The 19,311-nt window shown below is 33.4% G+C and overlaps 1 protein-coding gene across 12 annotated transcripts in view; it reads right to left on the reverse strand.

The window, feature by feature from the left end:
• The window catches only part of UNC80 (unc-80 homolog, NALCN channel complex subunit), a 218,240-nt gene that overhangs the window by 1,300 nt on the left and 197,629 nt on the right, over positions 1–19,311 (reverse strand). For 10 of the 12 annotated variants that reach the window (XM_031958127.1, XM_031958131.1, XM_031958126.1 and 7 more), the window contains 5 exons: positions 14,429–14,567; positions 9,820–9,876; positions 1,859–1,940; positions 1,654–1,765; positions 405–610 (listed from right to left, as the gene is read on the reverse strand). In XM_031958127.1, the coding sequence (XP_031813987.1) occupies positions 405–610; positions 1,654–1,765; positions 1,859–1,940; positions 9,820–9,876; positions 14,429–14,567 (596 nt within the window). The remainder of the gene's footprint in view (positions 1–404; positions 611–1,653; positions 1,766–1,858; positions 1,941–9,819; positions 9,877–14,428; positions 14,568–19,311) is intronic. The other 2 variants (XM_031958133.1, XM_031958136.1) reach the window with 1 other exon arrangement.

A 19,311-nucleotide genomic window follows, 5' to 3' on the forward strand; every position in this document is an offset into this window, starting at 1 on the left:
CCCTCTAGAATTTTTGCTAAGAAAACTGCAAATGAGATCATTTTACAAATGTGGAAGCTGCAGCTGAGCTGGTAAACATCTGAGGCAGGATCCAAACTTAATTTTTCCTGACTCTAGGCCCCCTTTCTATTCACCATGCCTCCTTGCTGCCTCATTAGTAGATCTTTGCATTGCATACAACATGTCTTCTTTCAAAACTTGTACCCAAAATGTTTTCTCTCTGTAAATCTAAGTATCTCATGAGGATTAACCAGTGATTTTAGCTTTGCTAGTATTACTCTCTCAATGAAGTTAATTGGTTCAGAACTGACTATAAAGTAAAACTTAGGAAACCAATACATGTTCAAATGATACCTAAAGACATAGGAGGGAAGTCATTTTCAAGTCATCGTGAGGGCCATTACCTGGGAGGGACTCTGGCCATGGAGATCAGCAACTATGATGGCAGGGGAAGATGTGAGGACTGGTTTCTCCACTACTTCTGGTTTACCAGACTGACCAGGACTGCTCTTGCTGCAACACTGTTGCTGGGTGGTGGCAGGAAGGGTGTCTGCTGGGGAAGATGCTGTCTCAGGCTGAGTTTCTGTGAAGGTCACTGATCGTTTCTGATCTGTTTCCATGAAGGCAGAAAATGGGGGATGAATAGAAAAACACAATCGATATCTTTGGCTCTCATTTGTGTGAACTAAATTCTCCCACCTTTCTTGGCATTGTTACTATCAGTACAAGTGAATGTTTTAATTTCATGCCTTTTCAAGATAAGAAAAATTATTTTAATAAAATAAGGTCATTAAGGCACAGGGCATTAAGCTAATAAATTGTTATCCTTTACAAGATCTGACTTTAATTAATTAAGTAATCATTTGGTCACATTAAAAAATGTGGCAGATGGACACTTACTACCTCATGCATTTATACCTTTTTATATTTTGCGTGTGTGTGCAAGATGTCCCTGCCCTAAAAAAGGTCTGCCTTATGTTAATTTTTGTATTCTTCTCTTAAAACACTCCTAAGCTCTTAATACTTTTTAATAATTGAATTTCCTGTTTCATTGTCTTTGCCTTGACTAATCTCCACACCTGGAATTCTCTCCTTCCTCAGCACTGCTTCTTAAAATTCCTGATTTCCTTAATTATTCAGCTCAAATGCCATCCTCTACATGGATGCTTTCCTGATCCCCCTACCTGCTTGTGACCTCCATCTCAAAACTACTCTGGATTCATTTTGTATATGTTCTGTAAATTGATACATGTTATACATTGATACATGTTGTCTCACTCCTTAGAATGTAAGTTCCTTGAGGACAGAAACTATCCCTTTTTTCTTTGTATCTCTAGGGCTTAGCACAATGTCTGGCACATAGTAGGTATTTAGTAAATATTTGATTGCTTATGTGTTTGAAAAGGTATCAATCTTTAAAAAAATAAACTCTCTTAACCAAATAGTATATTACTATCAGGTTGAAAAGGATATATGTATGGAGTCTCCTAAATCCTGGAAAATAAAAGTGCTGTTTTGCATGGAGGCTCTTCATCCTAAATTCTTACACTAAACAAATGATAACTCTAAACTATCATCTTATACAATGTAGACACCCATTCCCCTTACTGAATGTTATTATGTACCAACATTACCATGAGAATGTTACCTTACCTGTTGGCTTTGTTTTAGGCTGTATGCTTCGCCGAGTAGTTGAGAGTCTAGCTCCATGACGACTTCGAGGTTCGGTCTGAGTCTTTTGCCGAGACAGAAGAGGTCGCCTTAGCTAAAAAAGAGGATATAGTGTAAAGTCAAGAGAGACTTGAGAAAATCCATTGATTCTGTCTTCAATATAACATATATGTCATTGAGTACTTACCTGCCTCAGGCCTCTCTTCCTTCCCAGTGGTTGCTGAATAAGGAGATTCTGTTGGCCAGGTTCACTTTGTATACTTGCCACCCTGTTAAGTATCAGCAGTATTAACAGAATCAAAAATGCAGGAGAACTGACCCTAGCCAATGTGATCACAACCCACTAATGTGACAGTCACTTCAAAGACAACATTGTCTTTGAAGGCTAACTTGGATAGGAATCCTTGGGTAAGGATTTCCAAATGTTTGAGGAGTTATGAAATTTGGCATAAAGCACTGTTCTTCCAAACTGTCAAAATTGAATTTCTTGTTTTTAAGCCATTCATGATGATGTACCCCATACCAAAATAACCATCTAAGGCGCACCCAGTTATGGAGTGTGCCATACACAGAAAGAGTATGATAGTATTTTGTAATCTCAGATTTTCAGAGGGACATAAAAAGGAAAAAACTCTCTCTGATATGAATACCTATTTTTTAAAATTTTAATTTAAATAAAAATAAAATGAACAAATGTCAAACACAACAGACACAGGTTCCATTTAGGTGAAGGGGCATGACACATGAACAGGGTCTACATTCAATTCATGTTTGCAGCCTGAAGTCTCTTTGAGACGATTAAACATAATCATAAGTAGGTATACTCAAACTCTTTAAAACTTTTTGATAAAATAGATTGTTACAGTGATCAGATTGACATCATTTGAAAATCTTAAATCTCACTTAATGCACTGAAATTTAACATGCAGTTTATAATATTGGCAACTTATATTTTCTCTTCCCTTCAATTAATTATCTTTTGATTAGTACATTCTGATTTTTTTTTTCATGGCATTATTCTCAAACATAAAAAAGAATTATTGGGGCAATAGGATGTTTGTATGATTAGGTCAGTGATTCATGAGGGAGTACAAGGATAGTGTCTTCTTAAAAAGAAGCTTAGAATCTCTGTACCTAATACACTGCTCTGTACACAATAGATGCTTAATAAATGTTTGTTGAATCAAATTGAATCCTTTATATTCAAACATGATTTGGCAGTGGTTTCTTTGTCTGCAGATGACTAGCTGACACATGAATGTTACTTTTTCCCTAAATTGTATGCATACGGAGGATACTTTTAATAATGGGGAGAGTGAAAGTAATATAGCCTTGGAACAAAATCTAATTCTGGTAATGAGGTTATCAGAACTCATTTAATATTTAATCTTTTTTACTGTGACCTTATAAAAGAGTTGTCACCCAATGTTAGTTCAATTATTTTATAATGATTCATAATCAAGTGTCCAGGAAAGAAAACTAATTATTATAGTAGTTGTTATTTTCAGACTTGTGATTTCACTGATAAGAAACTAACTCTCAGTGAGAAAACACTAGAGTTAGAGACAGAGAAAACTCTTATCAAGTTAATATGTTACAATGTAGGATTTTAGAGAATTCTCTGGAGCATGGAAAAGTTAAGTGCCCAGAATCACATTGCTAGTATGTGTCAGAGGCAGGATTTAACTCCATGCTTGAGATTGACTCTTTATCCACTACCTCACATTACGTATCCACTTTTTTCCTTCTAAGAAAGTGGCCAAATGCAGAAAGATGGGAGAGGGAAGAATAAAGGAAGACAGCCAAACTAGTATTTGGGGTCATGTAAAAAATAGACTCATTATCATATAGTGAACAAAATCAATCATAAACATGTTCAAATATTCCAAATAAACCATGTCATCTGTGGTCATATCAACCATCTTGCTTCATTCATCTCATTCATATTTTATCAAGACTAAATCAGTAATTCCCTAATGAGCTTAGTCTCAAAGGTTCCAAGTTAAGAACAAAGCTCATTTATCTAGGGGAACATTATTGCCATCACTGAAATAAATAACAGTTGGAAAACATTTTGATTGAGGACTAGTAAAGTGATAGCAAAAGCTTATAACTGTAGATAGGCTACCAGGTAATGAATTTAGAAGTGTAGAAGAATTGGGATGTACACTGAAAGAGGTGGTATATACACTAACGAGCCACTGGATTCTTGAAGTGCCATAAAAAAAGAATGCAATACAAATATGAATTGTCACTAGCATTATAATTGGAATAAGCTACATACTGGAATATGAGAAAAATATCTGAGATAAAAGAAAAAATTCATTTCATGTTAAGAGTGATAAATATACATGATCAGAATTCCAAAATAAGGATCATAAACAGAGGGCTTGCCTTAAAGAAGTACATAAAGTTTAAAATCATAGCAATTACCTATTTTGTATAGATGATGTATACATCAGAGTTGAAAGTATTAAATATGTCCTTGGAAGTATGCTCCTGACTGAGTAGGATTATAAGTGATGCTAATATGTTTATATTCTGACACCAAATAAATGATATATACTTGTACAGACTGTAAATAGAGATTAATAGTGAATAGAGCCATTTTGTAGAATGGAATCTAATCTTATAAATTTCTTCTTCAGGGGCCTCATATTACATTAGCCTCATATCACAAGTCAAAAATGGTTTAAATGTAGGCATATGTTTATATATCACATAATACTAAAGAAATCTGAAATAGTTGTATAGAATTTGTAATATCTTCCTAGGAAAACGCATAGAAACAGAAATGCTAAGCTAGTGAAGATCAAGTTGACTATACAAACTATCAAGCTCCTGTCCATAACATGTCTTATATTTCGAAACCAATTTATCTTTAAGAAGCAAAAGAAAAAATATATATTTTACTCTATTGATGTTTTCGCCTGTAAGAATTGCTACAACCAAATTTACTTCTTATTTCAAAGAATTTTTATTTTAAATTCTCAAGTTAAAATGCCTTAATTCTGGCCATCTGCATAACTGAGAAGTGGATCACTCATATACTAGTAATAGAAGTCCAGAACCTCCATCACTACTGTTCCTACCATAAATCAAGAGTGTCTACATTAGCATAATCCATAACACAAAGGATGCTTCAAAGAAGAGCAGTCAATATCAATCCTATCAGAGGACAAAAAAACAAAAAACCACAAACCTGGAAACAAATTTTCCTATCTGAAAGTTATCATGTTATCTAAAGTTCTGAATCATAAAAAAGAGTAATACCTAATCTTTTCTGCCTTAATATTTAAAGAGAAATATATTAATTTATCTACACTAAAGTTAAAACCCAATAGAGTTTTCTAACAGAATTGTATTTAGAGAAAATTTTCACTTGTATTTTTGAGCTGGTAACAAAAATCACAATTGCAGAAAATATAATTTAGATTTTATAGAAATCAACAGAAATAGGAATTCAGTTGAAAAAATTGCTGGATGACAGCAAACTAACACTTTTGCTATTAAAAACAAAAATCTTACTCCTTGTTTCCCCAAGAAGAATAAATTATAGGAGTAGTACTTTAATTGAAAAAGGAGCTAAGACAACCTTAGAAGGATTTTGTTATGAATTTTTCTCTCACAGCTGAACCATTCACTGTCTATATCATTTGTAAATCTGTAAGAGACAATTTTAGCAAAATAGACACCCTCATGATACTTTACATAAAATAAAAGCCAGGAAAGAATATGCATGAAGAACTGTTTCATACATCAGGATGGTCATCAATTCAGTACTAAATTTAGTTCACAGAGCTCACATTACAAACTGCCTTTTCTAACTTAAAGGTCACTTGACCAAAAAGAGAAATAATTAAGCAAACCACTGGTGGGATCAAAGCAAAATAAAACAAAACAAAACAACCAAAACCAAAACCAAGCAGGTATTTTTCATTTCATTTTAGTCTCACAATTATAGGCTGAGCCTTGTGTACACACTAGAAATTCCCCAAATGGAGCAGAGCATCTTGTACATTGTTTATTCATTTTCAGTCATGTTTAACTCTTCATGAGTCCATTTGGGGTTTTCTGGGCAAAGATACTGGAGTGATTTTACCATTTCCTTCTCCAGCTCATTTTGCAGATAAAGAAACTGAAGCAAACAGGGTGAAGTGACTTGCTCATGGTCACATTCAGGAGGATGAGTCTTCTTGACTCCAGGCCCAGAGCCCTAAACACTGTGTCACCCAGGTGCCCACCCCATACATAGGAAATGTTAAATCTGAGGTGAGCTTTCCACCACAGTAACAAAATTATGGTGGCATAGAAAATGACATGGAGTATTGGTGGAGAAGGGATGAAACAGAATTTTACTGTTCCCCATAAATGATGCTTACTGTTTAATATTTATTGAGTACCTACAATGTATAAGATATTATAGCCTAAACAACTTTGGATCATGGAATTTTGGTCCTGGAGAGCTCATAATCTGATTGTTATTACTATTTATTAGAGGTAGTTTCCTTTTATAACCTCTTACATTTTTATCATAGCCTAAAATTTTCAACATCATTTTGTATATATTATCTTTTAAGATATTCAAAACAATCCTGATAGGCTTTTGTAGATAATGGAAGCTGAAAATCAGAGATATTTGACTTACCCCAAATGACACAGCTGGTAAATGCTAATAGGACTGTAATAAGGTCTTAGTTCTTATCTCACTGAATACTCTCACATAATAATAATTTAGTTACTAAACAGGTGGGGTGCATATTTCAAAAAAATCTTTAGGCACTAATTTTTAGCTATTTCCTTCTCCACAGATGAGGAACTGAGGCAAAAAAGGTTAAGTTTGTCCACGGTCACACAACTAGTACATGTATAAGGCCTTTTTTGAACTCATGAAGATGTCTTCCTGATTCCAAACCCAGTGCTCTAATTACTGTGCCATGCACTAAATAGAAATACTTTTATTCCATCTTGATCTTTCCTTGATATATTATTAAACCTGAATAAATGCTCTCCTCCTCTAGTTTTATGTTTTAAATTGACCTTTCAGTAGGAAATATATTCGTTGACCAGATTTTTTTAGTCTTCATTATGCTCTACTTGGTATAAAAGACAATTTTGTCAATAAAGTATAAATAAGTATCTATTCTCACATGTATTAATAGCATTCTAAAATCCTAAAATATTGAAAGTTGAGGGAACTCAAAGATTACTTATCTAATCCAACCCCAACATTTTGCAAATGAAGAAACTAAGATTCTTGGAAACAAATAGTGTCCTAGAATCCAGGTCATCTGACAGAAGCCAGTGTCCTAAATCTGGGAGATCTGATAAAATAAAAATTGTCTGCAGGAAATTTTAGATGACAAAACTAAATACCTATGCCTAAACCCCCTCTCACTCCTCTCCTCAATTAGATAAACTTTCTGTTTCCTCTTTAAAAAATCAACTTGTTTATCAATGGCTACAGAGCCCTCAAAATCTCTGGCATTTCATTTTCCAAATGACTGTTATTGTTTGGTCATTTCAGTCATGTCTGATTGTCTTTAGGGTCTGACTCCATTTGGAAGTTTTCTTGGCAAAGATACTGGAATAGTTTGCCATATCCTTCTTCAGCTCATTTTATAGATACTGAGACAAATAGAGTTAAGTGATTTGCCCAGGGTCACGTAGCTAGTAAGTCTCTGAGGCCAGATTTGAACATTTTAATTGCCTCAAAATGACTTATAAAAACTGAGTTTTTCTTTGCATCAAAAAGTCTTGAGAAAAAACTTTCATCTCCATATAAAGTTTTCATTGGGCTCATCCATATTTACCAGTGTAATGTATGAATATAATGCATATACAATATATAACCATTTTCATGAAAGATTAATCAAATTATAAGAGTGAATATATTTTAGTCATGCTGCTTAAAAATTTGTAGGTTTTGTAGTCTGATTTTCTTTGGGATCGCTGCTCAATTTCTTTTAAGTCTTGGACACGTTAATTAATGTTGCTAAGAACTGTGCCTTTGGGAATATAAGATTTTATACTTTGAAGGGATGCCATGCAGAAAATAAGAGCTAAGAACATTTCATCAGAAACATACTCTTCTGCCTAAATTGACCTCTTTTAAAATGCTCAAATCTTGATGACATAGTAAAGAGATATCAGGAGATATATTTACCTATGTATAGCAAAAGTGAGTAAGTTGCTTTCTAGTAGAACATCATTATGTTAACTTCGTTTACTTTCAGTAAAAATATTGCATCCCCGTTTTCAAGTTCGAGCTGAATCTGTAATTAGCTTTAAACCATATATATGTTTATATATACATATACATATAAATTGATAAAAATGTAAGGGATTATAAAAGAAGTATAAATGGGTATAATCAGATCATTCAAATCTTTATAACCTAGACTAGTCCAGCTCTAAATATTCTGACTAGTTGCCTTCTTGCCCAAATGTAATCTTGGATATGTTTCCATGAGCAGTAGAGCAAAAGTAGATTAGATTGGATTATTTAACTCCTTTAGAAAAATGCTCAGAGCTGATCCAGTCTCTTAACCCAATTCCTGCCTCTCTCATTTTAAATGACATAAGGTAGTTCTTGACCACACAATTATAGAGCAAAATTCACAGCATGTGATCCAAACAGATTGATTTCAAACATATAGTAGGTCTAGTGAAAATTTGATGTAATACATTGTATTCCTACTTGGTCAGCAAAATTGTTTAGACAGTGATTCACTTTGAATACACTAGTGCTTTCCCAAAGACATTTCAAGATTTTTTTTTTTAAGGAATGTTATCTTGTTCAAACCTAAATTTAAGTATAAACAGATAAGTTTTTAAAAAACCAAGATGACTGTTTTAAATCCCTTCATAGACTATCAGCTTTCTTTAAAAATTGTGCACAATTATACAAAATCATCTTGAGACCTGTTTCTTTTCTATTATTTCATTTATGCCAGATAACTCTTATATGAGCTTCTTCTGCCAATGGAAGCAAGCTTTAGTTCTACAACTATTTCATAGTAAGAGACTGAATTTTCAAGGCTGGGGCTGTCAAACATAAATGAATGTCATGAATCTGGTCTAACAAAACAAAAACAAAAACTACATTTAATGATGGAACGAATTTCCCATGTTCAACATGAAAGAAAAATGTGAAAAATGAACAAAAACACCAAAAAAACCAAATGAGTGACAAAATTCTAAAAAGGCAAAGTTCACAGGAACAGCCTCTCAACATCTCCTCATCTTTACTGATAAAGTAACAGACACAGGCATGTAACACTTGGTAAAGGCAAGACTTAAAGAACAGATATTTACTTAAAATGGAACAAAGATACTAGTGATGGACAGGAAGTATTGTCTCTCTCCCCCTCCCCCCCACGAGGATCAGTTGAGAGGTATGACTATGAGAGCAAAATGGCAGGAACCATCAATGTCATTTATCTGAGTGTTAAAGGTGCAGTCTATCCCTTCTTTACAATCTTTAGATGCACAGCATGGTAAACTCCATGTTGTGCTGGCAACATATAGCTTTTCTAATTCAACCAAGGAGCATTTGTCTTCCTGATTTTATCAGATAATTGTCAGTTGGAGGAGTTGGGCAGTTCTGAGTTACAAATTCCCTATATAAGTGATATATTGACAATTTTCCTAGAGTAAGACACTTAAGAAATTCCATAAAATAAATTCAGAAGGGGAGTTAAATAAAAAATTATTTTTATAGTATTTTTTAAATGAGTTATATGATATACACTAAAAATCTGTCTCAATGTTTTAAATAAAGGATTTCTTGGCTGTGGAAACTTGTATTTAAATAAGTGAATCCATATTAATGATGTTCCTAGAATGAATATCATATGAGGGTAAAATGTGTAATTGGGAAAAATTTAACACCTGGTGCTTCAGAGTGACATAAGAAAACTCTTCAGAACTGTTTCTGGGCTTTAAAAAAAAAAAAATCTTGTTGTCTATAGTTAAAAATCTATGAAGGTTTGCTACACCTTTGACTTGCAGACTGGTATATCCATGAACAAGATGGGGAAAGGAATGGAAATAGAGGGAAAGAGGGAGTGAAAAAGAGACAGAGAGACAGGGAACAGTTAGTATCTCGGCACAGACACTGACAGACAGGTAGGATTGACACTGTACCTAGAGAGGCTGCCCTCAGCGGCCAGGCACTGGGAATCATCGAGGACATTAGGTTCACTGCAGGAGGGGTAGGGAGATGAAGCATTTAGGGAAAGAAAATGCAAAAAGAAAAAAAAAAGAGCATGCAATTGTCTGTTTTTCAAGAACTAAAAAGAAAAAGAAAAGTCAACAGAACAAGGAAGGAAAAGGAGGACAATCAACCATTTGGCCTCACACTGAGTTCATTGGGGCATGGAATCACAGGATAAGGAAAAACATTGGATACTAATTTAAACTTATTAAATTAAATTAATTTAAAAACTGGATACTAATTTAAAGGAGCAGTCTATCAGATGTTGGAACCTAGAGTGCTCCAAATCAATATATGAACTTTGAAAAGCTTTCTAAAAACAACCTATAGAAAATCAACAGTAATATTTATTTTAAAATTATTTGGTTGATTTACTTGCAGCTTCATTGAAAATCATCTGTCTTGTTATTGATGTTGTTGCCTTTGGTAGTTAGAATCCAAAAACCACTTACCATGAACTCCTAATACCAATTTTTAATTCTGATTATATATTTAAAAGGAACAAACAAAAGAAGCAAAAGCAATATCACATGCCTAAGTTAACACTATAATGAGGATGCAAGTAAATTGGAGGGAATTGATCAAGGAAATTCTTATGAACTCAAAACATCTTCTCCTTCCTCAACAATTAATATTGCCTCTATTGAGGTGATAAAAAGATAAATGTCAATAGACAAAAGCTGTCAGATGGGCAAGAGAGGAATAAGATCAATAAGTCATGAGTTTACTTTACTGCAAAGAGACTTCCTTGAGGACAGGGCTGGTGTCTCATACTTTGTTTGTAGAACACAGTGCTGGGCACGTGATAGGCACTCAGTAAATACTTGTTTGATTGTGCTGAATTAAATTACCATTTTTTAAGAACTCTAGGTGTGTTTCAAAGGTTAGTGCACAGTTGCACTAAAAAGACAGTACCACTCTACCACTATAAATGAATGTAGGGTGGGAAATCCAAACCCTGATTTCCACTCTTTCTCCCATGAAACAAGTCCAGTAGAAATGAATGAATAAATATAGATATCTCCATCACCTCTCTAATTTCAGCCTGTCCAGATTGCAGTTCTGTTTATCCATCTATTCAAATGGATGGTAATACAAAATACTATCTTTTTATTTTTAAATGCTAAGTGTAAATAAACTAACTTCTTATAGAAGGTGAAAAAGGAAATGTTTGCATTTGTTGAGAACTGTTAAAAAATTCATATTTTAAATCTCCATAAAAATGTTTAGTGAAAATGGTTGGATGCTTATTTTTCTTTTTAAAACCTTTGCATTTTAAATATTATTCTGAAGGCTTTCATCCCACTGTTAATTCTATGGTAAGCATAACTCATTGGTAGTGTTCAAAAAAGGAAATACTAGTTGATTATTGGAATATCAGATTTGTCTTTCTTTGTGTTCATAATTAGTGCTCTGATTAGCTTCTTTCTTTTTTTTTTTTTAATTTTAAATACTGAGGAAAATCAAAATTGGAGATTAGTATTTATGTCCCAAAGTTAATCCCCACATGGACAAAATGAAGTTGCATCCTTATTGTTTGTAGAAAATGATAAATAATCAATTTATCTGGTTAATTTTTACCAATTATTTACTTGTTCATAGATTATAGATCTTGAGCTAGGAAGGACATTAAGTTTCACCTTCTAATTTTATAGATGCAGAAAGTGAAACTTTAGGTATTTAGGAGCAAAGAAGGGCATTTTTAACTCCAGATCCCTTCAGAGATCCTGCTATCACATCATACTTTTACATGAAAAAAATGTAAAACATTAAATTTTATTAAATGTTGTTAATTTCTTTTAAAAGAATAATACATTTCCTCTTAATGATATCTTTAATAACTTACTTCTATATGATGCTTTTTAGGTATAGAATACTTTATAGATGCTATCTCATTTAAAACACTGATTATTAATTTTCTCTTATTCTTGTTTTTAGCCACTTAAAAATCTTTATTAACTTGGGCTTCATTTTATGAATTTAATTCCATCTTTTTTTTTTTTTTTTTTGCTTAGCATTTATAAAACATTTCATGATTTGCAAAATGCTTTATGTATATTTTCTCATTTGATATTCATAAAATAAACCGCCTGGGAAAGAGGTTTTATTCTTATTCCCATTTTAAGGTTGAGGAAAAAAAAAGGCAGACAGAGGCTACACCCAGGGTCATATGGCTAGTAATTATCTAAGACCAGATTTCAATCAGGTTTTCTTGACTCTATAGGGCTAGCATTTTTTGCACCAAGTCATCTCCTAGGATCATAGAATGGTAGGTTTAAATCTTGAAGGGATCATATAGATAAATCACTGAATCTAACCTCCTCATTTTAAGAATAAAGTATCTGAGGCCCAGAGACATTAAGTGATTTATTTAAGGTCTCACAGAAAGTAACTATTTGAGATGTGATCTGGATCCTGATTTTCAGTCCAGTTTCTAACTATTACTACCCTACGCTTTCTCTTATTGGCTTGGTGAATGCATTATCAATTTAAAATATTAGATACTAAACTATTAGATGTTTTATAATTTAACTAATTTTTAAAAATCTGAATTACCACAGCTCTGTTTTCTATTTCAAATATTTATATCTTTTTTTTTTTTTTTTTTTTTTTCAAATATTTATATCTTTATCTGTATCTCTCTCTCCCTTCCTCCTTCCCTCTTTCTCACTCTGTATATGTATAATACAAGGTCAGATTTAAAGAAATGGAGAACAGAGTATAATCAAATATCTCTAGACCAATCCTTTGAAAGATTTGGCAAAATAGGATATACTTTGATGTTAAAGGCTGTTAATTCTGCAGTAGATTTTAAAATTGTTCAACTGAGCTTGGATTTTTAATATTTTCACTCACACTTATTATTGATTAACATGGAAGAACGTGCTTTCAAGAAATGTTTTTCATCTGGGACTGTGATTTCATCAGTGTAGAAAGCTCTCCTTGTTGTGAAAACTCCCTTCACTGAGACTGAATATCCTAATTGCAATTTTTAGTCTTACAGAGTTTGTGACCTGAGACCCTGAGAGTTTAAATGACTTGCCAGGGTTACACAGCCAGTAGCTGTCAGAGGCCAGATTGGAAACTTTTATGTACTACAATCTATCATGTTACATCTCACCTTGAAGAACAGACTAAAAAAGATGGACAGAATCTTATAGAGTGTCTAGAATGATGAGGAAGTTGAAGCCCAGACAGGGTAGGTGATTTGCTCAAAGCCCCATATCTATTTAGCATCAAAATTCCTTTCTTGTTTCATTCAAATACTACGGACTGAACAGAGGTGCCTTCTAGAGAAGATACACACTTGACCAAATTCATCATTCCAGGAAAGTCCTCAGCCATTACACTTCTTATGAACCCTGATACTGAGGAATCACAGAGAGATGAGAGAAGGTCATTCGCCAAGAAACATAGCCAGGTGCCTGTTTGATAGAAAAATTATTTCAGGTGTAAGGGAAGGAGATGACTGAGACAATCAATCAGACCTCTTAACTCATACCCTTGTCAGATCAAGGGGGATAGAATGATTGATTGCATCAATCAACCTGGGATAAGGAGATACACTGCTTTAATTGACCTCCACCCTTATAAAGGGACAATACTCAGAACAAGAAGGATGCCTCTATGTCCACTTAAATTTATAAATCTTAGACAACCAAGTTGCAAATGAATGCATGCTCATTATGAAGAATCATAACTTTAAATTCTCCCTCGTATAATGCTAGCAAACATCACATCAATCATTTTAAGAATTAGCATAACTTTGAATGAAGTTGGATTATAAAGTACAGTAATAATACTATACCCAAAGGGGCTGTTGGAACTTAATACTGCTATTATTAGAGTGCAGTTCTAGTGAGGAAGATGTGTATATATGTATATATATATATATATATATATATATATATATATATATATATATATATATATATTATATAAAACTAAAGTGGCAAATACCTATTAAATACATGACTAAGATCCCCATGCACTCTCCCCTTTTATTTCTTTCTTTCTTTTTATTTGAGCTGAGCAGACCAATCAATCAACAAGCATTTATTAAGCCCTTACTATGTGCCAGGCACTGTCCTAAGCACTAGGGATACAGAGAAAAAGTGACAACAGTCCCTGCCCTCAAGGAGCTTACATCCTAATGAGGGAAATAACATGCACATACATAGGTATATACAAGGTACATAAAGAACAGATATGTTAAAATTAAAGGGAAAGGCACTAGCAGCTGGGGTGGTGGGAAGCAAAGCATTCCAGGGATAGGGGTGGGGAGAGTTTAGTCAGTGCAAAGGCACTGAAATATATAAAATTTGATTGTATCTAGAGAGGATTGACATGTAAGAGGCTAGAAAGGGTGGTATTGTGGGGAGTTTGAAATATCTGGGCAAGGAGTTTATCTTAAAAATTAATAGGGAGCCATTTGAAGTTTTTGATTGCAATTGGTAGGATCAAATTTTGGGTCAAGTTTTAGAATTTCTACTTTAGGCTGAAAAAAGGGAATACAAAAAAAAAAACGGGCTTTTTTACCTCTGACTGGGCAACATGCCCACCTCAGCTTGAGGTGCAGACATGCTGGAGACATGACTTGAGAATCGTCGCCTTCCAATGGCGCTCATGAGGTAAGCTTCTTGTTCACTTACCACACTGGGCATGCTTACCGAGTCATCTAAAAAGGACAAAGAGAGAAAGGAGGTCAGAAAAAGTGGCAAAATTGATATAAAAACTTCTATAGAAAACCTCCGAATCAAATACTCAGAAAACCCAAATCAATTACATTCATGTTTAGTTCCTTCACTGTTCACTTAAAGGAACTATTCATTCATAATCTCTTCATTGACAAATTAGTGACTAAAGCTAGCACTTATATAGCACCTTAAGGTTTGCAAAGTGCTTTACAGGTGTTATCTTATCTTATCCTCATAATTATCCTGGGAGGTCGATGCTATTCTAATTACCCTTTTACAGATGAGGAAACTGAGGTACTAGGCAGTTAATACACTCAAGGTCCTACCACTGGTATCTGAACTTAGGTCTTCCTGACTCCAGATTCAACACCTTATCCACTATAGCTATTAAAGCTTTTTTTTTTTTTTTTTTTTTTTTTTTTTTAAATTTATTTTTTTTTTTTACTCAAAATATCCAATGTTGTTCCATTCTCATTTCATCCTCCATACTACAAAATAATTCATGAGCCTCTGAAAATTTTTTGCATGGTTTTCATGATTTACCTGGAAGTGATTTGGAAATCTGAAAACTAAAGAACTATAAGGTGATAGAGAAGCTGGACTTGGATTATATTTTTCTAAGATATTTAGGAGAATCCTTTATTGAAATTAATTGTATTAGGCTATTGTTAACAGTTGTCTTAACTTTTTTTTTTTTTTTTGCTGAGGCAATTGGGGTTAAGTGACTTTCCCAAGGTCACACAGCCAGGAGTATTAAGTGTCTGAGGTCAGATTTGAACTCAAGCCCTCCTGACTTCAGAGCTGGTGTTCTATCTACTACACCAACTAGCTGCCCCAACATTTTCAAATTGAATTAATTTCCTTGGCATAATTTTATTAAAACACTAGAAAACCAGGAGTATCAATTATCAGGTGACTCAAGAACTTTTAAAAATAACTTTTATTATTATACTATAATTTATCCTAAGTAAATGATTGTAAGCAGATATCAAAATTTTTGTTTAAATTAAAATTTTCATCTTATCATTTCTAATATGTACAAATACACAGTGTCACTTAATACAGCTTGATTCTTCTTTAATGTACATATATATAGTACATAGATATGTCTTGTAAAAGATTGTTCTTTTTGGAAGACAAACCATAGAAACAAATTTTTTAAGAGGAAAAAAAATTCAGTCTTAAAATGCTTTTATTTTGAAAAGATTCATTTTTTTTACTTTATGCATTTCTTTATGTATTTCTCTGCCAAAATGATAAGTTGATATGATCATTTATATATATTAAACATGCTAGCATAACTGGGTTTTAAATCTGTCTCCTCATTGTACATGAGTAAGTTTCTCATTTATTTTCAGAGAATAAGTACATTTGGATTTATTGTTATAAGAGGGGAAATACTCCCAAACAAGTTCACTGGCCTGTTAAATTAGTACTTAAGAAAAATTTACAAATACTTTTCTTTCCATTGGATATAGTTTGAATGGTCAAATGATATTTGAAGATTACTAGAACTTTGAATTCATTGGATGACTATCTTGAAAATGGCCTTTTTGGTTTGTGTCCAAATTGAAGAATGAGAAATGGTATTTACAAACAGGCTGATGGGATGGCAGTGTGATTTAAATCATAGTTGTCAAATATAATGATCACGTGTAGTCCACAACACTCTCAAGTATGGCCAGAATCCAGATTAAAATTCAATTGAAAATATTTAATAAATAAAAAAAATACATGGTTTTCTAAGTTTCTTTGTGGCCCACAGGGATCCTTTTGAATGTTGTAGTGACCCCTATTTCTGTTTAAGTTGGGACACTTCTGATTTGAGCTGTCTTTAGAGAAGGAACTTTTTGCATGATTGCAGAGAATCATGTTATTTCTTATTTCTCTATATTCTATAGCACAGAAGTTCTCAAAGGGTAGAGCAGGTATTAGTAAGGAGTTTCTGCAAGATCAAAACTTTTTTCATAATAATAAGATATTTTGGTTTCTAATACAGTTGATAGATTTTATCTGACATAAAGAAAAGTTCTTGGGTAGGGGGATCCTCAATAATTTTTAAGAACATAAAGGGATGAAGAAGGTAGAATATAGGCTGAACTAAGCTGTACTCTCCCAATATTACCCTAAAACAACTTTAAAATATCTGTTCAAATCAAATTTTGGTGCAGCAGAGCAAAACAAAAGGTCAAAATGAAACATTTTTCCAGTTTAAGACAGCTTAGGAGGTTGGAAGGAGAGGTCTATGATACTTGAATGGGGGCCAGCCTTGAGGAAGGCAAGAGTACCAGGAAGACTTGGGCTTTGGAGGCAGTTCTACAGCAGTAGCAGCAGATTTTGGAACCAGAGACAGTTCAGGCAACTGATCAGAAAGAGATTATAGGGGACCCTTTGATAGCACTGGGTATGGCTGTTTCTGATTGACAATTTTGCTGCCAGTTCCAGAGATGAGAAGAATGCTTGTGATTAGTCAAAAGGAGAAGGGACCCTGGTTCTAGTTCTAGGGTCAAGATGAGCACTGCACTTGTAGCAAGAGGGAAGCAATGGCCCTTCTTAAGTAAATCATAACAACAGTTACCACACTTCTCCCTGGATCATACCCAGTTTGTAAGCACCAAAAAGGACCCCCAGAACTAACTGAAAATAACAGAACAAAAAAAAGACTGAACTTGGCATAGTATCTCCTCATTCTGAATTGAGCAGAGCCCAACTTTAACAAAAAGTTCAGTCAAGAAATAGCCTAGAAAATGAACAAACCATGAAAAACCTTGATCATGAAAAATCTAATATAGTAGCAGAAACCAAGACATAAAGTTAGAAGGTGGCAATAGTATGAAAACAGATATAAACAAAGTCTCAAAGAAAACTGCTAATTGAATTCATGACATTAAAGAAAGAGATAAGAAAAAAGATAGGAAAAAATTGGTAAAATAAATGAGAGTAATGCAATAAAATTTTGAAAACAGAATTGATAGCTTAGTAAGAGGTGCAAGAAATACTGAAGAAAATAACACTTTAAAAAACAAAATTGCCGAAATGGAAAAAGAGATACATAATTTCACTGAAGAAAATTATTCTTTAAAAATTAGAATTGAACAAATGAGAGCTAATGACTCTAAAAGACACCAAGAAACAATAAAACAAAGTCAAAAGAATGGAGAAAATAGAAGGCAAAGTGAAATGTCTCATTGCAAAACAAAACAAAACAAAACAAAAAAACAATTGATCTGGACAATAGATAAAAGTGATAATTTAAGAATTATTGGACTATCTGATCAAAAAAGGAGCCAAAACATAATTCATGAAGTTATCAGAAAAACTGCCCTGAGATCTTAGATCCAAAGAGTAAAGTAAAAAAAGAATCCACCAAACACCCCCTGAAAGAGAAAATATTCAGGAATATTTTAAGCCAAATTCTAGAGCTCTCAAGTCAATAAGAAAAATTTGCAAGCAGTCAGGAAGAAACTATTCAAATATGTGGTCACATTCAGGATCACATGAGGTTTGACAACTCAAACAATAAAAGAGTGGAGAATTTGGAACATATTATTCTGGAAGGCAAAGGAGCTAGAATTAAAACCAAGAATAACCTACTCAACAAAACTGAGGATAATCCTTCAGGAGAAAAAAAAAAATGGATATTTAATAAAATAAAGGACTTTCAAGACTTCCTGATGAAAAGATCAGAGCTGACCAGAAAAATCTGCTATTCAAACACAAGACGCAAAAGAAGTATAAAAAGGTAAATGAGAAAGAGTAATCATAAGAGACTCAATAAAGTTATATTGTTTATATTCCTACTTGGGAAAATGATACATGTAACTCTTAAGAACTTAATTCTTATTATAGAATTTGGAAGGAGTCTCCTTCCAATGATTACATTTGACTGGTCTCTCTTGCACTCATTTCATTTTCATTCTCACCGCCATAGAGTGGGCTTATATAATCTGCTAATTTTCCATTATCTAACTTCTTGAAATTGCTGGCAGATATGCTAGTGCAATCAACAGATGTGTGATTTGGCCGTTTCCAACAGCCTTGGCATTCAGGAATGTCCCAGGGCAAACTGTTCTGCCTATATGTGCCTTTGAGAACCCTATCTCTCTATCACATTGACAATAACTATTTTAATCTCAAGTAGATGTGTCAGGATTTTTTGTTAGAGTTCTAGGTGTTTTTCCATGAGGAATTCTTATTGGTCTATAATCCAGTTGCTTGAGTACTTCAGAAACAAATGCACCCACAGATTTGATTTAGTATAACATAAAAATTATACCTTTTGGGGGGTTTTGAAATTATTACTGGGTTTCTAAATGCAACTAATATGGATTTTAACATTATGCATTTTCTTATCAAAATTTTTTTGATTCATATTTGTTACTCAAAATTTAATCTAGAATCCCCATCTTTAAAAGGTTTTACTGAATTCACGAGTCATAACAGCATAGTCAATAAAGAGGGAATTGGGAAGATCTGGGCTCAATCTGCCTCTGAGACATACTGGTTGTCATTGTGGGCAAGTGACTTAAGTTCTCACTTTTCAGGCAACTCTAAGATCATGAGTTACAGAGAAACTTTAGCTGACCTACATTGGTAGATGATTTTTAAAAATTTAATGAAATCCTTAAAAAGGGCTTTTTTTTTTTTTTTTTTTTTTTTTTTTTTTTGAAATGTTCTATATTCTGCTCTGGTACTTTGCTTTAATGACATTCCTAGGTACAACTT

The sequence above is a fragment of the Sarcophilus harrisii genome, chromosome 3, assembly GCF_902635505.1.
Source record: "Sarcophilus harrisii chromosome 3, mSarHar1.11, whole genome shotgun sequence".
Lineage (NCBI taxonomy): Eukaryota > Metazoa > Chordata > Mammalia > Dasyuromorphia > Dasyuridae > Sarcophilus > Sarcophilus harrisii.